At 36.1% G+C, this 20,868-nt stretch overlaps 1 protein-coding gene across 17 annotated transcripts in view; it reads left to right on the forward strand.

The window, feature by feature from the left end:
* Positions 1–224: 224 nt before the first annotated feature.
* CAMK2D (calcium/calmodulin dependent protein kinase II delta) overlaps positions 225–20,868 on the forward strand; it is a 316,173-nt gene continuing 295,529 nt past the window's right edge. For all 17 annotated transcript variants that reach the window (XM_019829018.3, XM_019829023.3, XM_019829026.3 and 14 more), the window contains exons 1-2: positions 225–363; positions 1,999–2,093. In XM_019829018.3, the coding sequence (XP_019684577.1) occupies positions 299–363; positions 1,999–2,093 (160 nt within the window). In that variant the 5' untranslated portion in view covers positions 225–298. The remainder of the gene's footprint in view (positions 364–1,998; positions 2,094–20,868) is intronic.

Here is a 20,868-nt window from a genome sequence, read left to right on the forward strand (position 1 = left end):
TTGGGGAGAGGGGCTGGAAAGGGGGCGGGTGGAGCGTCCAGAGGAGAAGGAAGCGAGGGCCGGAGGAGGAGGAAGAGAATCTGCGGACCGTGGGGAGGAGACCCCACGCCACCCTTTCTGGTCATCTTCCCTCCCGCCCCGCCCCTGCGCACACTCCCTCCCGGGTGAGCTACTTTCGGACGAGGAAAGTGAGGGCGGCCCTGGGTGACAGCGCCGCGGGGCCAGTCCTGGGGAAGCCGCGCGTCTGTTCGAGTGTTGTCCGCCGCGCTCCCAGCCAGGGGCATAGCCCGGACCGAGGATGGCTTCGACTACAACCTGCACCAGGTTCACGGACGAGTATCAGCTTTTCGAGGAGCTCGGAAAGTAAGCGTCTTGGCCCGCATCTGCACGTCCCCTTTCCAGAAGAGGGCGGGTCGCGTTGCCCCCGACCCACCGGCCTCCCGCGTGGGGCGAGGGAGTTTGGGAGACCAGAGGAGAGGGAGGAGGGCCCGCGGTGTGGCAGCTCTGAGGAAGGTGCTGCCTTAGCGAGAGGAGGGGACAGAGACGGAAAAAGACCCTCCACCCCGGCTGTGGCACATTCCGATAATCCTTAGCCCACCTTCACCCGTTCCCCCACCCTCTAGCCCTAGAGACTTAGTGGATTTACGATCCCTGCAGTTGTAGCTGTCATCCAGAGAAGTGTGCGAGCGTGTGTGTGTGTGTGTGTGTGTGTGTGTGTGTGTGTGTGTGTAGAGGAAACAAGAACCCATGTAAAATGCAACATAGATCATGTTTTCTGTAAATAGAGATGCCTCCTGGTTAGCCGGCGTGTCGGCCGTACGACCCTCGTACGGATGAGAACTCGCTGCCACAGACGGTGCCATATTTATTGATGCCGAAAGTTCAACTTGGCGTAGAGTCTATTTTGCATCCAGTAGTTGTTCTGTCCAGGAAAAGGGCCACTGAAAAGAACTCGACCCCTTGCCCCATGTCCACTCTTATTCCTTGCACTAGGTTATTCGCTCATCATCATCATCCTTCCAATGATTTACGTGTACATCTTCGCATTCTCTGGGAGGATTTATTTATACAGGCAACGGCAAAGACCTGGAGACCGAGAGAAAGCTTCCCAAGGGTAGCCTAGTGTTGTATAAAACGACCTCCTACACCCGACTGGCAGAACTGCTCGGAGAATTTAAGGAAGGGGACCTGAGACCTCCTGAGGACCTCTGTGCTTAGGGACTTAGGGGCTGAACCGTGAATGTTGATTTATGTAGCATCCAACCCAAACCCAGTTCTTCTATCGCTAGTTTCGACTATTACTTATGAAAGGGGTGCGTTTATATGTATGTTGTTGTTTTATGCAGTTGAATTCAAGGGAATGTAATTATATTTTAAATGTAATGAAAATTATATCCTTATATATTTATACGCTGTCTGTTGTTAAAACATGGAGAATATGTCGGAAGAGCAGCTTAATTCAAATCTCTCCCTTCCCCCAGCTCAAAACAGGGCACAGAGAAATCACCATATCAGGATTTGTTAAACCACACAAATGTTCCCAACACTTATATTTTAATGAAAACAATCGCCATATTTACTTAGTTGGAGCCACATTAATTTTTTTTAACAAAATAAATAGATTTTTACTGCTCTTCCTCAGCCATGCTCTTTGCGGGTTTTTTTTTTTTTTTTTCCTCTCAGCATTTGGTGCTGTGTGAGTGTGAATTGTAAAATGTTTTCAAATTTCATGTGCAAACAAGAGCGGTCATTATTGGCAATTTCTTTCATTTTGTTGATTAATAATGTGTGCTCCCTGTTAAATAAAATTTTCTTTTATTCTTCAACATTACGGAAGGTTTAGGTTTCCAGGAAGAATCGTTCATTTTGTGGATATTACTGTAGCGCACTGATGTTTGACGGTTCATTAAATGCAACAAAAATGCTCAGATTGCTGTAATTTTTTAGTAGAATATCATAGCTGATTATATTGATGACATGCTAATTATTGGTTTTCAGGGGGGCTTTCTCAGTGGTGAGAAGATGTATGAAAATCCCTACTGGACAAGAATATGCTGCCAAAATTATCAACACCAAAAAGCTTTCTGCTAGGGGTGGGTATTATCAACCACATATACAGTATATGTTAATTTTGTATTTGTCATGTTGATTGTTGGTTCTGTTGTATGTAGATATATACTTATAATTGAACTGTAGACCTACGGTGTCCTATTACATTCTGAGATTATTTCCTTCCTGAATGCCTTGGTATGTATAGTTTAAAAATAAACACACAGAATTTTAATAACAATTATTAAGTAATTATATCTGTCCTATGAGCACTAGCATAAGTAACTGTATTTTAAAGAAAAGAAGTGTCACAAAGTGCATTTTGCCTTTAGCTGTGCTGTGAAATAACTTTCAGAAATACCCAGGAATGGAAAAGTGTAAGTCTCACAACTGTCATTATTCTCTTTTTTGCTTTTGAGAGGAAAAATAGGTCATAGCTCAGTTGAATCATATTTCAATTGTAGTTACACTTGAACTTAGTTCATCAAGGTATATTTAACAGTAATAGCTTTGGGAGGAAAAATTTATCATTGCTATATTCTAGGAAGTTCAGCTTGATTTTGAGGTTTCTGTGTGCAGTCCAGATCTTTACTGGGTCTTCCGCATTAAGGCTTCTCACAGACTCATGTGATGTATTTTACACATGCTCTATAGCCACAGAGATCATTCCTATCATAAAATAGCTGTTGACATAGGAAAAAAAAAACTGAAAGGAGCTCACTGCATTCTTTCTGTTTTGTTGAACTTATGCAAAAGTACTTACACTGAAATGTTAGGCATTCTAATTATTATGGACACGTGTCTAAGGTATTTCCATGGGAATTTACGATGTAATGAAATTTAAATGAAATTAAAATGAACAAAATGCCATAGTATAAGCCCATTTCAGTGACCTGGTTTATTTTAAGTAATGAGGGAAGAAATTCTATTAGGGTTAGTTTGCCCCATTTAATTTGTCTTCTAAAAAGTGCTGCTCTCTAGTATCCTGGTGTCATTTTTGGTCTCTGCCATACTTTTTTTTTTTTTCCTCATTTGTTGCAACTTCTACTTTAGGTTAGATTGGCATTTCAGTTTATTCATTAAAATGAGATTTTGTTGTGATTTTCTTCATCCGATTTTAACAGCACTCTGAGGAAGATCTATGTGCTAAAGTAACCAGTGCCATAGCTTCACAGCTTGAGAACTAATGAGAAGCACGTTACGCTCCATCATGTTCCCCTTTCCCTCTTCTCTCCACAGGAAGGTTTCTAACAGTCAAAAGGAGTTACCAAACTGTAAATGACATTTTAGTTTTTAAAAAGAAAAAATGAAAATTCTCTCAATGTTTTCTTCCTGTGCGCTAGATACTTTTGGCAAAAGTAGGAGTATCAGTTCTTCTGGAGGCATGACAACACCTATCCCAAATCTTTCAGTGGCTTTAAATTTTCTCTCAAATCAGTGTTGTGCTTCACTTCTCCTTGATTTCCTTAATTAGAGTCCTCCCTCTTCATCTACCACAATTTACACTCCCTGAATCAGAGTGGCAAATACATGTGTTTCTGCTCCCATTATTTTTCCATTCTTCTGCCTCCCCTCTATGGAAGAGAAGTCTTCTCTAGCCTGATGGGATTCCTTCTTCGGGCCAGTGTTCCTTACCTGCTCATACTGTGCTGTAAAGAACAACCTACACCCAAAGCCACCTTGCCCTGTCTGGATTTAATTATTCCAGTTATGTTTAGGAAAAGTAGTTAAAGTGAAGTACTAGAAGACCTGCTTCTTCTCCCTCTCCAATTTCTTAACCTGCTTCATGTCAATCCACTGAGGAGTGAGGTGGGAAAGAAGAGGCTTTGGAACTAAATGCTCTGGGTTTAAATTCTGATTCGCCTACCTATTGGATGTGTAATCTTGGGTGATTTACATATTTTCAATGAGCCTTCATTTTCTTATCTGTAAATGGGTAATAGTGTAACCCTTCCTTTTATAGGGTTTGTGAGGAGTGAATTAATATAGTATAGAACAGTGTCTGCTACATAATATGTATTCAATGAATATTAGCTGCTATTATTATCTCTTGGGTTGCTGAAACAATCAGATGTGATTACTTACATGAAAGAATGAAAATTATAAATCCAGTGGCAGCCGTGACTTAGCTGTGAGTAACCAGTTTGAATCTTGGCTTTACTATTTAGTGTGTAATGTGGTTCGGTTATTTACCTTTTCTTCATCACAGGTTCTTCACTAATAAAATGGGGGAAAAGTACTCATAGTGTATCATGGGTTGTTTTGAGGATTCAGTGAATTTTATGAGAACCACTTCTTCATTGCAAAGTGCTGAGTCAATTTTACCTATTACTGCTCACCTGTAAAATATTATGGTACTTCAAATTTTTCAATTTATTTTATAACCATAACAATTAGAGCTGCTTATAGCATATTTATACTTTTGAATGTGTGCATGTTTAAGCTGTACCCATATTAAGTTGTAAATACTTAAGAAAGTGCTCTCATTATTTTCAATAAAACATTTCACAGCATTGAGGACCTAGGAGGAGCTCAGTACAGAGTGACTAGGATCACATATGGCTATTAAATGGTTTGTAAAGGAGTTACATACTTAGTTTAATTCCTAAGAACAAGCAAGTACTAGATGTAAAGTAATCTTTTATAAAATAGTGTATTAAGATATCAAGAGCATATACTTTGAAATATGAACTCTCCTTTAAAAACACTCCCTTTCAGAATGTAATAATCCTGAAAATTACTTTTACAGAAAAATTTAAAAATAGTATATTTAAGGGAAATTAGAATGATATCTAAATTAGCATACAGTTTTTCCCTTAATGTACTGATTTTTTTTTCTTTTGGCTGTGCATGGCAGTTTTTGTGGAGCATATAATTTTTTGTATAAATTTTTGTTTGTATTATTTAAAATGCCATGCCTTTGTAAATCCAAGCTTAAGCCTGTTTGTTTTAAAGACCAGGAAGGTCCTCCAACTCAAATAATGTTCTTCAAATGTAACATTACAACTGGATAAGAAAGACCATTGTCAATACATTTAAGACCATGAGGGATTGCCAAAAATTTGGCTATATTCCTGCACAAATTTACACATCCAACTCTACTATCACCCAGGCATTTTTCTGTGCCTAGATGTTAATGGATTTCCAGCAGACAGTTTCAGTTGCATTTCCTCTCAGCTGTTAGTCACACAAACCATATTTGGGAGACTCAGAGTCTGTTGAAGAATCTCTTTCCTTTTGCGTTAACACGTGCATGCACAGAGCATTCATCATATGATACTGATTAGATAGATTAAGTACACTGATATATAATTTGGCTTGCTTTAAAAATAGTGTAAGAAAGTTTCAAACATCTTCTGTTTTATGTGCAATTTTTGTCTCAAAAAGTTTTTTTTGTCAGCTAGGAATAGAAAGCATGCTTACTTAGTAAATGGTAGATAGTGATTGTAGAATTTTATCTCCTATTTTTACCATGGGCAGTAGAAATTCTATCATTTTGGTCCCAGACAATTAGGTTTGTACTTAACAAATCCTAATTTGCCATGCTATTTTGATACTTTGTTGATTTTGACCTGGTTATAACTGTAAGGTATTGACAGGTTATGCAAAGTCTAGGAAGGGTTGTGATTGCAGTTCAGAATCCAGTAGACTGATGGTTCTGATGGCAGATGTCTTTAGAAATAGCATTTGTGATTTATTTCACATTTTAAAGACTCCCTGTGGTAAAATATTTTTTATGATAGTAATAACTTCTTAATGTTCATTTTCCAATGTAATTGTTGATCATTAGAAACCACTTTTTATTACATAGGGTCTGATGAGCCACAAGTCATTATTTTTGTAAAATGCAAATTATAGTAGAAGCTTGAAATAGTATGTGCTATTACAAGTATATTTTAGCTCTACTCTCTTGGTAAAGTTAAAAAGGGATTTCGTTTTATATTTCTGCAATACTTCACAGATCTAATACAGTTAAATTATTTGGTATTCTTTGATTTTACAAGTTTTGTTAATTCCCAAATTGATGATCTTAGTAGAATATGAATCAGGACTTTATAAAAACTACTTAAACTATGTACACCAAATTAGGTCTCAGCTATGAAATCTGAATATTGCATGCATGTCCTAAGTAGTTTTTTTTATGTTATAATAGAGATGTCAATAACTAACTTTTGCTACTTTTTTTTTTTTTGGCATCCAGGCAGTCAAGAAATTAGTGCAATTTTTCAGCTTTGTGGTTACTTGTGTTAAGTTGGAAGCAGAAATGAGATGATATAAATGAATTGTTCTGATTATACATTATTGATTTTGCAATTTGGAACTAATTGGGCTAATTAATATTTTTTGAAAGTTTCTTGGTTTGAGCAATGTTTTAAGAAAAAGTTAGTATTTTTATTTTTGTATGTGGACTTTCTACAGCTCTTTAATTATTGGGCCCCAGAGTAGTCCTTTCATTATGTTTAGTTGTATTTGCATTTTTACATAGGTTTTGATATTAGATATCTATTTTCCTCTTTTAGTGAATGAGAATATTATTGATGTTCAAACTTGTTAGGAGATAAAAATGCATATCTACATTTCCAGAAAATAATAAAAATCCTCTCTGTATTCCAACATGGTTTAATATGCAAACTTAATATAAAGAACATGGTTGTCAGGCATCTGACTGTGGTATCAATAACTAGTGTCAACCTCTACCTGACAGATTATGCAATAGGAATTGAACACCTGGAGAATCTTTATTGTTATACAACGAGATTAATACTTCTCATTTCCCTTGAAATATTGAATCAATTTGGTGTAAAAATTAAAATTTAGTAGTAAATTTTTTATGGGCCTTTTAAAGTTAATAATCATGAATTGCTATAAGGCACATACTAGGATTTTCTTGGGCATTTAAGCTCATTGTTGACTAGAATTTTATTTAATTAAAAGAATTTTTTTTCTTGGGCTGATACCAAGGCAGACCAACTCCTACTGTCTCTTAGGCTGAATTGATACATTTTTTTTTAAACATCTGCCCCTTCACATTTGTTAGGGTATGGTGTGCACAGTATTTTTTATTATTGACAGTTAAGGATTGTTCAGTGAATTGTACTGCCGTACATTAGGTGGAAGCTTGCAATACTTTTACTCTAAAATATAATACCTTTGTAGTAATTTGCTTTTATACTACTTTATAGATTACTAAGCACATCCACTTATGTGGCCTTATTTTATATATTTTTATTTAATAAATATCGCATAAGTATAGTGGGCAGAGTGTTAGGAAAAGTAAGGCTATCTACACAAATAGACATAGAAGACATAAATGGTATAAGTCTAGCTTGAATAAAGTGCTGTTGATTTTCAAAGGAAGGAAAGGTTATTTCTGCCTGGAGAGATGAAGGAAGGCTTTTATATAATATGGATTTAAATAAATTTTAAGTACCACAAGTCTAAAACCATTTGGGGAGATTATTCAAAAGAGTTTAAATATCTGATTATAATTAAAATATTATTTTACTCAGATGGTAAATTTGTTGCAACTATCAGTATAAAGTTACTTTTAGAATAAAATAATTTTTATTAAAACATTAAAAAAGGAAACTTTTTTAGATACCAAAATTCCTGATCCAGTTAAGGGAGATAGATCATTACTTCTTAAGGTGAGTTCATAGACCTTTCATCTACTGTAGACTCTTTCTCTAGTATAGGGAAACTGTCAGGTTTGGAGGAGAGAGAGAGAGAGAGAGAGTAGGGAGAGGACAGCTTTGCTTGTTGTTTGTTTGGTTTTGATTTTAAATATCTGAACTATCCTTGTAATCATACACAGTCACAGAACAAAATCATAATTGATTTTTTAGTTAGGCGAACCCCTTTGCTGGTACTATGGTCTCCTTTTAACTTTTTAGAACTTTATTACTACCCAAATCGATAATAATAATTAGATAATAGGAATGGTAATAGCTATTATTTTAAGAGAACCTTCTAAGTGACAGATATATACTTATAAGATACTTTGTTTTACTTAGTTTATTTTTATCATTCAATTTTTAAATAGGGAAACTGAGGCTGTAAGTTACTAAAAGCCTCAATATTAGTAGCGGAGTCAGAATTTCAAACCATTTTCTTTGGCTCTAAAGCCTGGCTCTTTCCACTACCACATCCCATTGATTGCTGTTACAAAGAACTCTTAACCTCTCTGTACTTATCGGTATGTGCTTGACTGATCTCCCCACTAAACTTCAGGGTCTTTCATAAAAAGGACTATGTCTTCTACAGCTTTAGGTCCTCAGTGCAGTGTATAGAATTGAGTATTTGTTTGGGAAACTATATTTAGAGTTCCGCCTTGTGAGAGAAGATAGTATTTTAATTGCTGCAGTAACATAAAATCAAACTAAAGTTTGATAGTCCTCTGTGCTCTTTCCTGGAAAGAAAACAGTGAGGTGAAGAATCAGTGGGAAAATGATTACAGAAGAATGACATGTTTTGGTAAACTTAATTCATTAACTTACTGCAAATGTCTCAAAACACACTAAGTTCTTAGGACGACTTCTTCTAAATGATTCACTTGTTGCTGAAAAGAAAAACTTAGCCCTTAACCAAAGCCCAGAGGAACCTACTCAGAAAGGCATTTTATTTCTCAGGCTCCTCTTGTTTGTGAAGCATGGAGGACAGATGTTTGTTGTTTTATTGTTTCTTCTTGGGCAACACTATGTGCCAAATGCATACTAACGTGGCAAGTGAAAGAAAAACCTAAAACTATTAAGTTTTATAAATATTTTATAAAATTTTATAAAATTTATAAAACTTGGCTATTTTATGTTTGTTGGAAAGATAACTTAGGTGCAGCAAGTCATACAAAGATACACAGATAATATTGTGTAATATTTACGTACACTTAATTGTTTTACCTAAGGTTATTTTCTCTTTAAATTACATGGGGATTGGAAACTTTTTATTACCTAACATCTTAAGTATGAAATTATATTTTATAAATCATAAAACAGTAAGCATCCAATAAACCTCCACTCAATAACTAGAGCATTCCCTCTACTTTTGAAGCTACCTGTGTGTTCCTTGCTGATCTTCATCTCTTGCCTTGCTCTGAGAGTTAATCACTGTCTCTTACTTTTTAATTTTTTTAAGTTTATTTTTTTGAGTAATAGAGGATCTCAAGCAGAGCCCTACGTAGGGCTTGAACCCATGAACCGTGAGATCATGACCTGAGCAGAAATCGAGTCGGACACTTAACTGACTGGGCCACCAGGTGCCCCAATCTCTTACATTTTTAAAAGAGAAATCTCTTTTTATTTCCCCATGTCCCCAAGTCCCCTGGGACTTGTTAATTAACTGGTTGATTTCAGTTGGCCAATCAGTTACCAATGGAAAATCTATGCCCTCTTTATCAAGGTACATTTATATATGTATAACAATATATGCATTGTTGTACATGTATAAATTTAAAATTTATGGAATAAACTCGTATTAGTACATAATTTTACCCTATCCCTTAAGGCTAGGGAAGGCTTAAATTATATGGAATTTTTTTAGTAATAGGAAATTATTTTATTCCTACGTCTTTTTGAAGCATTTTCATTAATGATGATGTACACACATTGAAATAAAGCAGGAGTAAGTTACATAAAACTACCTTATTGAAGGTAAGTATAGTACTTGAAAATTAGATTTCTCTTTTATCTTCTAGAGAAGTTGTAGAGGTCAGATATGCCATATCACGGCATTAGTGTCCAAATTAAAATTTATATTTTGGTGAAGAAATATTTAGGTGATATTCGGAGTCTGTGTTCTGATAACTTGGATTTCTGCCGAAGTGTATTCAGTAGTAGTCCAGGCCCAATTCTGCTTGTCCCTGGTGGACTCAGTGATTTCCCCCTTCTATGAATGGTGCCTTACTTTTCCTGGACTTTCAAGCATGCTTGATTATCTTTCTTCTCCTTAACCCATCTCAACACTTTCCGTCTCTTCCTTTTTCACCATTTTAACTTGAGCCCTTTTTTTCTTAACTCTTTTAAACAGCTTCCTAAACAGATTTTCCAGCTAATGGTTGCCATGTTTTTTATTCATTTATAAAGTTCATCGTTAGACCTTTTAGTACCCACTGTGCTGGACATCTTGATAAGTTGTAGCGATACAGAGGTGAAAGATAAGAGATCTGCCCTGAAGTATTTTGTGATCCATTAGTGTGGATGATAGCCTGCTGAATACAGTTTAGTTTTTGAGTGTTGTAATAGAAGTATACACAAGGTTTTCATGTAGATAAGGGCTGGAAAAGGTTGTTATCACAGATTTATTGAAGAGATTAATGAGTGAAATTGTGTTTTTGAATGGCAATTGAGCCTGGTACAGAAGGGAGAAATGGTTGCCCAGGAAAAGTAAGCACCATGTTCAAAGGAAGGGAGAAAGTTCTGGCTCTACTCTCCAGATGGAATGAGTACACCTAGTGCTGTTGAAACCCTATCTCCTTTAAGACTCATTTCAGGTGCTTCTGCCTCCATGATGCCGTCTCTAACTTACTCTCCACCCTTACTTTCCCTCTCTAGGCAGAAGCGATTCTTTTCCTCTTCCTCTGAATAGCTTTGTCATGTTTTTTAAGCAACTGATCACAATTCTCCTTTTGTGTTTTAGTTATATATGTTGTAGCTTTCAAACATCTTGTGGACATTTTTAAGCTTACCATTGAATCTGTGCCTGGCACAGTAATTGTAAATTACTTATAAATGTTGAAGATGCTTATAAATGTTTGTTGAATGAGGGGATAAATGAATGAGTGAGCAAATAGGATTCTGTCTCCAGAAGTAGATATATGTTTAACAAGGAGAGACCTTTGGCAGGTAAAGTAAGTGGAAGTTGAGCTAAAGCTTCATGCCAAATGGAATACACTATTGAAAATAATTTTTAATTCATAAATTATTTCATTAGTTTCTTGATGACAAATTATGCTTTGTTGGAAAGAGTTTTGTATAATTGTGTAAATTTTTGAGCAACTGTGTAAATTCTTGCTGGTTTTTTTTTTCTTTTTTTTTTTTTTACCATGTAACATAAAGTGGCTCAATAAGAAGGGGTAACATTTTCATGGTCTGCATGTCCATTAGTACCACTTTAGTAATGTCAGACTCAGGCTATCATTAAATTAATGTTTTATTTATTTTTGAGAGAGAGAGAGACAGAGCATGAGCAGGGGAGCGGCAGAGAGGGAGGGAGACACAGAATCTGAAACAGGCTTCAGTCTCTGAGTTGTCAGCACAGAGCCTCACGCGGGGCTTGAACTCATAACTGCGAGATTATGACCTGAGCCGAAGTCGGACACTTAACCGAGCCAGCCAGGTACCTTATTATTAAATTATTTAAATGTTTGGATTTTTAAGTTTGTATCCATTCTCATTCTCTGGAGGGAGTTGCTTTTTGACTTATCTTTTAACTAAGCTCATTTTAAAGAGAATTTTGGTGATATATAGTTGTGGATTCACAAATCATGAACATTATTTGCTTATAGAGGTTACTTGACTTTTTAGGAAAGACAGAGGCCAGCTGTTAGAACTGCCATGCCTGTCAATTCAGAAACTTGGTAAAAGGACTGGAAAGTGTGCTTGTTTCAATATTGGAAATCCCTTAAAGAAAATATATGTTTTAAAGCACTTATTTCCTTATTTACTGGGGGTTTTACAATTCTACAACTTTATGGTGTGTATGTATATATACACCACACACATATATGCACACACATATCTTAAGAAAATATGCTGTTTTCATAAAAACATTCAGAACATTTGTATGTAATCATGGTGGCAAAATGATATGTAATTTGTGAAATTAGTTCAGCTGAACGTTTTGACCATTTTGTAGAAACTTTATCCATGATGAATTTTTTAGTAAAGTAAGTTATATATGCTCTTATATTAAGGATCGTATATATGTATATATACACACTGGGTATAGGGAGAATTGTATACTATGGACATATCTCTGAAACAAATTTTAATGATTCATTACCAGTTTGCATAAGACATTAACAGTTGTATCAAAATATATACTCTAATTATGCAATCTGGAAAAATACAGAAAAATAGAAGACAATATATTTATGGTTCAGTTTTCCCAGTAACTGCAGACATTTAAGTAGAATACTGGACTAAACTGTACAGTTTTGTGTCCTGCTTTTTTCCTTAATATTTAAAAATTTCCCTATGTTACTACAAATCCTTTGATTTCTTATTAACAATTATACCTCACTGAGTAAAATATTAGTATACGTAGTATTGCTAGTTTTTTTTTAAATTGCCTTTTGCTATGCTGACATAATAGTAAACATTGTTTTGTAAAACTTTTTCATATTTCTGATTCTTAGGAAATATTCACGAAGGAGAATTAGTGCGTTAGAAGATGTAATATTATCAAAATTTTTGATGCATTATTGCCAGATTGCATTCTGCATGTTTAACATATTCCCACCAGTGACGTTTAAGTGTGCTAGTGAAAGTGAATTTTGGGGAGCATTATTCTAAATTTCAATTTAATCATGTTGTTCCAGATCACCTGCTAGGTGTGGATAAACAAAGATACAAAGGTAAGGTCCTTCTTCTCAAGGTGAAGTAGATGTGGAATCAAGTAAATTACCATACAGATAAATGACACTATTGAAGTGTTTACTCATTCTGAGGTGTAAGGACATAACTGTTGGGTTGGTAAAAGGTAAGGGAAGACTTCCTAGAGCAGTTAATATTGAACTGGGTTTTGAATAACCAGTTTTGAATTTAAAGATGGCTAGAAAAGATAATAAATTAATAAGAAATTAGGGGCGCCTGGGTGGCGCAGTCGGTTAAGCGTCCGACTTCAGCCAGGTCACGATCTCGTGGTCCGTGGGTTTGAGCCCCGCGTCAGGCTCTGGGCTGATGGCTCGGAGCCTGGAGCCTGTTTCCGATTCTGTGTCTCCCTCTCTCTCTGCCCCTCCCCTGTTCATGCTCTGTCTCTCTCTGTCCCAAAAATAAATAAACGTTGAAAAAAATAAATAAAATTAATAAGAAATTAAAAAACAAATAATGAGAAGCAAGTAAGTGTCAATAAAGAGCGAACTTGAAGGAAGATACATACTTTTCTAACCCTGAGTGATTGACTTACCATGTGTAAATTTTCATGAAAGGATGCAAAAAGTGATGAAAGAGATGGAAAGTTTTTTTTTTGTTTATTTTTGTTTTTGTTTTGTCAGTGAATCATTAAGTACACAGCACAATCTGTTGGAAGGTATTAAATAAGGTTGTGGATTTTACAGCTCTGAGTCATTAGGGATGAACAGCTGATAAGAGGAATATCAACCTCTAATCAATCTTACATTTTGTTTTATTTTGCTCTGGGGCAATACAAAAAAAAAAAAAATTAAGTGACTAAGTGGAAGATAGAGGAGGATAATTAGAGATTTTTTTTTAAATGAACCAATATTATAAAAGAGCCCTAGGGAATCGTGTTTCTGTTTATAAACCAGAAAAGCTAGATAGTCTGTGCATTTGCAATATTAGATTAATAACTGTTGCAAAAAAATGTCTGTGGGTTTCTGTTTAAAACCAAAAGTAAGATGTCTAATATGCCCTGCCTGAATTCTCAGTGTCTGTAATAGTACCTGGCATTTTTCACAGATACTTATTGAATAAAATGAGTGAATGCTGGACTCCCAAACTGCATCATCTTATGATTAATGAATGTACATTTAGGGACCCAGAAGTTTTAGGAGTAATATTTGTATACATTATTTCTTTTTCAAAACAAAAAAACAAAAAGCAAAAACCAAGGAAGCTCACAATTGCACAGTGAGATTAATTCTGTCATATAATTAATATATTTTTAATGTTTATTTATTTTTGAGAGACCTAGAGAGACAGAGCATGAGAGGTGGAGTGACAGATCGAACGAGAGGGGGACACAGAATCCAATCTGAAACAGGCTCCAGGCTCGGAGCTATCAGCACAGAGCCTGATGCAGGGCTCGAACCCACAAACTGTGAGATCATGACCTGAGCTGAGGTCAGACGCTTAACCAACTGAACCATCCACATGCCCCTGTGATATAATTTATAATTTAGCACAGGCTGGTGTTTGGAAAATAGTCATTTATTCTCATCATTAAATAATGGGCAAATCTCTCATTCACTACTTAGAAGATAAGTTCAGTTGAAATATTTAATCTCTTTAGCTAAGTTCAGCATTGCAGTGTGTTTTCTCCAATTTTAAAAGAATCTTAGAGCTGTAAAAAAAATTGTAAGATTTCCCCAGTATATTAATATTAAGGATTGTGTAAGTCAAAATTTAAACAGGGAAATATTGTTTTACCCTGTGCGCACATGTGTATGTGTGTGTGTATTTATAAGTAAGATTCATGGTAGAATGATTTTTTTTGAACTTGGGGTAGGAGCTTTGTTGAGCAGAAAATCTATTGTGATTCAAGGTTGGTATAATCATTAGAATGCAGGTTGGGAAAAATTCAAATTCCAGATTGCAAGCAGAAATTTCAGGGTCAAAGTCCACTCCTGCTCTCTTAATTGTAGATCTGATTTCAGAATGTTTTTTCATTCTAGTAGAAATGGAGAGGGAAAAGATAAAACTGTCAAAGAGAACAGTTTACCTCCTGTAAATAGACTTGAGACCCGCTTTTCTCTAATATGTGATTTGGAAATCATTCTCGGAAAAAATCCTTGCTTTGACTGCTTCCCATACATCTTTATGTTCAGGGAAAGGGAAAACAAAATTGTTATCCTTAAGTTGGATGGAAAGAAAAAAATATACTTCATATAATTCACAGAGAACCAATCACTGAATTACTTATAGCTCCATATCCCTCATTTAGTTCTGATAATCATAGCGTGATATTCTGCCAATGACATAATAAAGAGAGGGTCCCAAGGCATGAAGAGGGATGGCTAAAGGATCACTTAGTTTATCTTTTAAAATAGTAATGACTTTTAAAAATGGAGTTCATATTTGCTGAATTTTTGCAAACTTTTTAAGGTAGGAGACTTTAAGGTATATGTTTTGAATAATCCAAATGGAATAAATCCAAATTTAGAAACACCAGTATCAGAAATATTCTGTGAGCACTCACAAGGTCAGTTTTAAAAATAGCGCTTAGCTTTGAGAGGATAATTTCTCCCCACCCTGCATATAAATGTTTTATTCAGACCTTCAATGACAAGCTTTCAAAAAAAAAAAAAAGAAAAAAAAGAAAAAAAGAAAGAAAGAAAACAAGAGAGGGGAGTGTGAAATGAGCCTTTTGAGAAATCCTTGTATTTAGCATCTTTCATTCAAGGATCTTAAGATGTTCCCTAATGAGTCTTCTAGTACTTCTAGGACGTGGGATTCTTGTGCCCAGTGCTGTAAGGCCTGCCATCCCAGAGTCGCATGTTGCAGCTGCTTCCTAGTGCACATCACACTCCCTCCAGAGCCAGGGAATTGAGGAGGCAGTGTTACCCAGCTGTAGGAGCATAGGGGCAGAGAGATTTAGGGAGTAAGGAGTTACCAACCTGATTTGGAGTTTGGTTAGGTCTCTTGGTCAGTAGCCTTATTCCTACAACAATGCTGTATCTTAAAAATTTTTTTTAATGTTTATTTTTATTTTTGAGAGAGAGACAGAGTGCAAGTGGGGGAGGGTTAGAGAGAGGGAGACACAGAAGCTGAAGCCGGCTCCAGGCTCTGAGCTGTCAGCACAAAGCCCGACACGGGGGCTCAAACTCACGAACTGTGAGGTCATGACCTGAGCTAAGTCTGGTGCTTAACCGATGACTGAGCCACCCAGGTGCCCCCCAAATGTTCTGTCTTTAAAACATTTGATATCCTGTTTTAGCCTCAAGAAAATAAACTCTACCTCATTTTTCATCTGTGCGACTGTGTACCTTTGGAAGTTTGACATTTAATAGTGAGGAATATGAGAGTTTATATGTACTATTATTGAGGGAAGAAAGCAAGGTTAGCATTTTCTTTAAAAGACAACAGAAGGGAACCATTTGTATTATTCTTGGGCAAAGCGAGCTATAAGGGACATGGAAATAATGAAACATGGTCAGTTCCCACAAAGAACTTACAGCTTGATTTAGAGAATAGGAGACACACATAATTACAGAAGAGATAAAGATGAGTAGCAGAAGAATGTAGTATGATGATTCAGTGTACCTAAATGACATTTAGTTGTGGAAACAAGAAAAATAACATTGAGGAAGTAGAAATTAAGATGGATGGATGGAAGGGAGGAAGAGGAACAAGGACACCAGGGTGCAAGGAGTGCTGTAATGTTCAGTGAAGAACCAAAAATACCTGTTTAGGAAAAAGAAAGATTATCTGTGGGAAATCAGGAAAAAGCTTAAAAATACATAAAATGTTTGATTGCCAAGTTGAGAATATTGTCTTAAATATAGTGAAGACACATTAAAGAGGTCATCTAGGATGTTACTTGGCAGCAGTGAGTAAGCAGGATGGATTGGCAAAGAGTGTGAGGTACTGAGATTCTGAAACCATAACCTAATAAAAGATGAGGAGTGAGGATACAAGGATAACTGAGCTTTGAAGTTTGAATAATGGGGAAAATTGTAACCTTCATGTAACAGATTAAGAAGTCAGAATCAGCTGAGTTTGATGAAGATGATGAACTGACACGTGTTTGATGTACAAGCAACATATTTCACATTGAATACTGTATCTAAAAGACCATTGAAAATTGGGTATGATCCTTGAGAAAGGGCCCCAGGAAGCAGGGCAGTATAGGTTAAGAGCATCAGCTCTGAAATCAGATTGCTAGGTTTTAAGACCTGGCTCTGCTATTTCCTAGTTCTTATGATCTTGGGCAAACTTCCTGATTTCTCCAAGCCTTGGTTTCCTTATTTATATAACAGCAATAATCAGCTTAGCTACTCTTTGTGATTTGCAAAGAGTTGACAGTTAAAGCCATACTAGTGGAAAAGATCAGAAGGGAGAGAATATAGAAAGAAAAGAACAGAGGCCCTAGGAGAGGTATGGGGGAATACATCCATTTTGATGGATGCTAGGAGGAAGTAGGACTAGTTTCAGAGAAATGGAAAGATACATCTGAAAAGGAGGAGGGAAACCAGGATAATTCAGTACTGTGACTCTGAGGTAGAGAAGTTTTGCAAAAAAAAAAAAAAAAAAAAAAAAAAAAAGTATGGCTAGTAACATTCAATGCAATTGAGAAGTAGAGGGAAATGGACTGAGAAAAAGGCCTTGTTTTTTCATAAAGCAGGATTTCAGTAGTGTTCAGGAGGAGATCATGAGCATTGGGCCAGTCTGTTATTCATCTCTACATTCTTGTAATCGAGCATACAGCATGAAATATAATAGGTATTTAATAAATATTTGCTGAATGGATAGAGAAAAATTATTTCTTGGGATTAAAGAATAAATGGAGATGACATGTAAAACCTTGCTTGTTTAGTAAAATAGGAAAAAAGAGACAGACATACTCAGGAGTAATTTCAGGGATTAGCCAGGTCAAGGGAATTAACAGTGATAAATAAAGCTGAAGTTTATTTGGAGGAAGAGGAACAAGAATCAGGAAGGGATAGAAAAACATAATGCAAGGCAGGAGTGTAAAGTTTATTGGGAAGTCATGGAGACTGTTGGGTGTTAGTGGGAACAGAAGATTTGTTTAGGAAAAAACACATTTTTCCTCCTTAGAGGGATAGCTGGAGAGCAAGAAGATAGTGCACACGCTGAGGTATTTTGGAGATGGAGAAGAAGACAGCTACAGTTCATCTGACATTAAGAGAAATGGAGTAGGATTGAGAGCTTGGAGAGAACAGATTTGTTATGGTCTTTGGGGTTTGTAAAGAAGAGTCCACCAAAAGCATTGTGCAGTGGATCATTAACAAGTATACCTGACATGAATCTAGCCCAGTAGTGACCAGAGAGGGCTCTAGGAACCCACTAGGGATTGACAAGGTGAGTTAACAGGGATGCTGGTGCTTTTTAAGCATTTAAGGAGATAGACCCCCCTTTTTTTAAACACATTAATTTTCCTTAATTGGTATAGCTAGTAAACATAGAGCAGCTAGAATTTAACACCCAACTTAGGTAATAGCAAAAGACCTTGTCATTCTGTTATGTTTTCTCTGGGTACATCCAGCAGGAGAGATGAGGTGGAGAGGCAGTTAGAAAGCAGAAGCTTGGAAAGAAAAGTCTATTCTTCCAGAATGACAGCCAGAATAATTCCATTTTGGAATGTTTGGTAGCTGATTTCTTTTGTTATCTGAAAGAGAATCCTGGGGAATCTTCAATTCAGAATCTAAATTTCCCTTATTCCTATTCAATTTCATTCAATTTCTCTGCATAAACAAAAGCCTCTGTAGGCAGCTTTTAATGGTTTAGAGTTGTACATAATTTCATCAGTAGGAAGGCACTGTTTATGTAGAAAAATTACTGCAGATCAAGAATATGTAATAAATACTTTAAAGACATCAACTAGTTCATTTTAGATATTTTATTACCAAAGTTCGTAAGGTTTATCATTGTGAATATTCTATTTCATGTGTGCCTTGCTTATTTTCCTATCTATATGTCTCTGCTTCGTTGACTATGATGATAAGGGCTTTGGTGTGATAGCTTTTCCCCAAAACGTTGGTGTTCTTAATAATTTCCTTAAAAGTCTGTGTCATTTTTCATTTGTTTTTTTCTGGGTCTACTGAAAAAGCAAAGCTTTCTTTGCTCCCTGAGAAAAGCAATGAACCCAAAGACTGTCATCAAGGTAGATGTGATCTGAATGTGTGTCCTTTTTTTTTTCCTTCTCACATAAAATGTTTCTCTGCTCCCTTATTCATTTCCTCATTCTTTTTCCCTTTGCTATTACTATTGATGTTTGATACATAATTACTCCCACTTTTCTCTCCTACCACCAAATTTCTCATAAATAAAACTGTCTTGAGTTCAGACTTGTAAGTTCTAGAAAATAAGAAATCTCTACAACTTTCTTAGTTAGCTTTCGTGTAACAAGTGGAAATTTTATGTCTTTTATGCTGATGTTTTTGTAGCCCTGGACTTTCTCTAGTTCCCCAAGATCTCATGTCTTATCTTACCCTAATTATATCAGTCATCATTAATTCATTCCAACAAATATTTATTGAAGCAGCTGTTATGTGCAGATATAGTTCTTGATTTGGGGGGTATAGGGTGAGCAAAGTTAGTGTAGGGGAGGCTGGAAGAATCATTTGGATAAAGTGGTATGAAGTAAATAAAACAGGGCTATAAGTTAGTGACCTAAAGTGACGTTACTTTATACAGGTCTCTCTGAGAATGTAACATTTGAGCTGAGGCATTAATGGTAAGAAGAAGCAAACCATGAGAAAATATGAGGGAAGAAAATTCCAGCCCAAAGGACCAAGGTGACAGCTTGCACAGGGATAGAAAGAAAGTAATTATAGCTGGAGTGTAATTAGAAGAGAAGCAAACAGTGATCTTGGTAAGTAGGCAGAGAGATTGGGAAGAGACTTTGGCCAATGTTAAGGAATTGGGAACTTATGTTAAAAGCACTCATAAGCCATTTTGAAGATGTGGAGCAGGGAAGTGATGTGACCAGCTTTGGGCTTAAAAAGTCTCTCTCTGGCTGTCATGTGGAAAGTAGATTGTAAGGGTTTGTGAATGAGAACAAGAGTAGGAGACTATTTCAGTCTATGGTAGATGTGAGGGTGGGTGAGAAAATATATTTCGGGAGAAGAAAATACAGGACTTGCTAATGGAAGATTGTGAGGTATGAAGGAAAATGAAGAGGCCTGACTACTGGGCTTATGGCTGACTCCACTATCCAATGGTGGCACTATTGCCTGAGATGGGGAATAGTGGAGTAGAATTAGATTGGACTGGGAAATCAGGAATTCAGGTTTTGACATTAAATGTGACGCATCAACCCCCAAAAGTAAAACTCTTACTTTTTAGCACTTATTCCCTATTCTTGTCTTTCCTCCTCTCCCTCAACTTTAGGTAACCACTAATCTATTTTCTTGCTCTATAGATTTGTTTTTTTCTGGACATTTCATATTAAGTAGAATCATATACAAAATATGTGATTGGCTACAAAATTTGTGATTGGCTTCTTTCATTTAGATAATGTTTTCAAGGTTCATTCATCTTGTAGCATGCTTATTTTTATTTTTATTATTATTATTTATTATTAATGTTTTGTTTATTTTTAGGACAGAGACAGAGCATGAGTGGGAATGGGGCAGAGAGGGAGGGAGACACAGAATCCAAAGCAGGCTCCAGGTTCTGAGCTGTGAGCACAGAGCCTGACGCGGGGCTCGAACTCACAAACTGTGAGATCATGACCTGAGCTGAAGTTAGACGCTTAACCAACTGAGCCACCCAGGCGCCCCAGCACATTTCATTATTGAATGATGTTCCATCTTATGGATATAGCACATTTTGTTTATTCATCAGCTGATAGACATTTGGATTGTTTCTACTTTTCAGTTACTATGAATAATGTTGCTTTGAGCATTTGTGTCCAAATTTTTTGTATAGACTTGTGTTTTTATTTTTCTTGCATATGTACCTAGGAGTGGGGGAAATACTATACACATGCAAATTCATACACACACACACACACACGCACACTTTGGAGAAATGCAACCTAAAGAGTTTATGATATAGACAGTACTCTGTAGTTATAGTGTAATATAGGAATTACTAATCACTAGAATGATTAATTTGCATTATGACACCTGTGCATATAACAAATAGGTAACAAAGTATTATAATTTAGATATTTTGATGTGAGAAAAAAATTGAAATAAAGTTTCAGTGTAAGAAAGTGAATTATGACCATTTTCCCTTT

This window comes from Felis catus, chromosome B1, assembly GCF_018350175.1.
Source record: "Felis catus isolate Fca126 chromosome B1, F.catus_Fca126_mat1.0, whole genome shotgun sequence".
NCBI lineage: Eukaryota > Metazoa > Chordata > Mammalia > Carnivora > Felidae > Felis > Felis catus.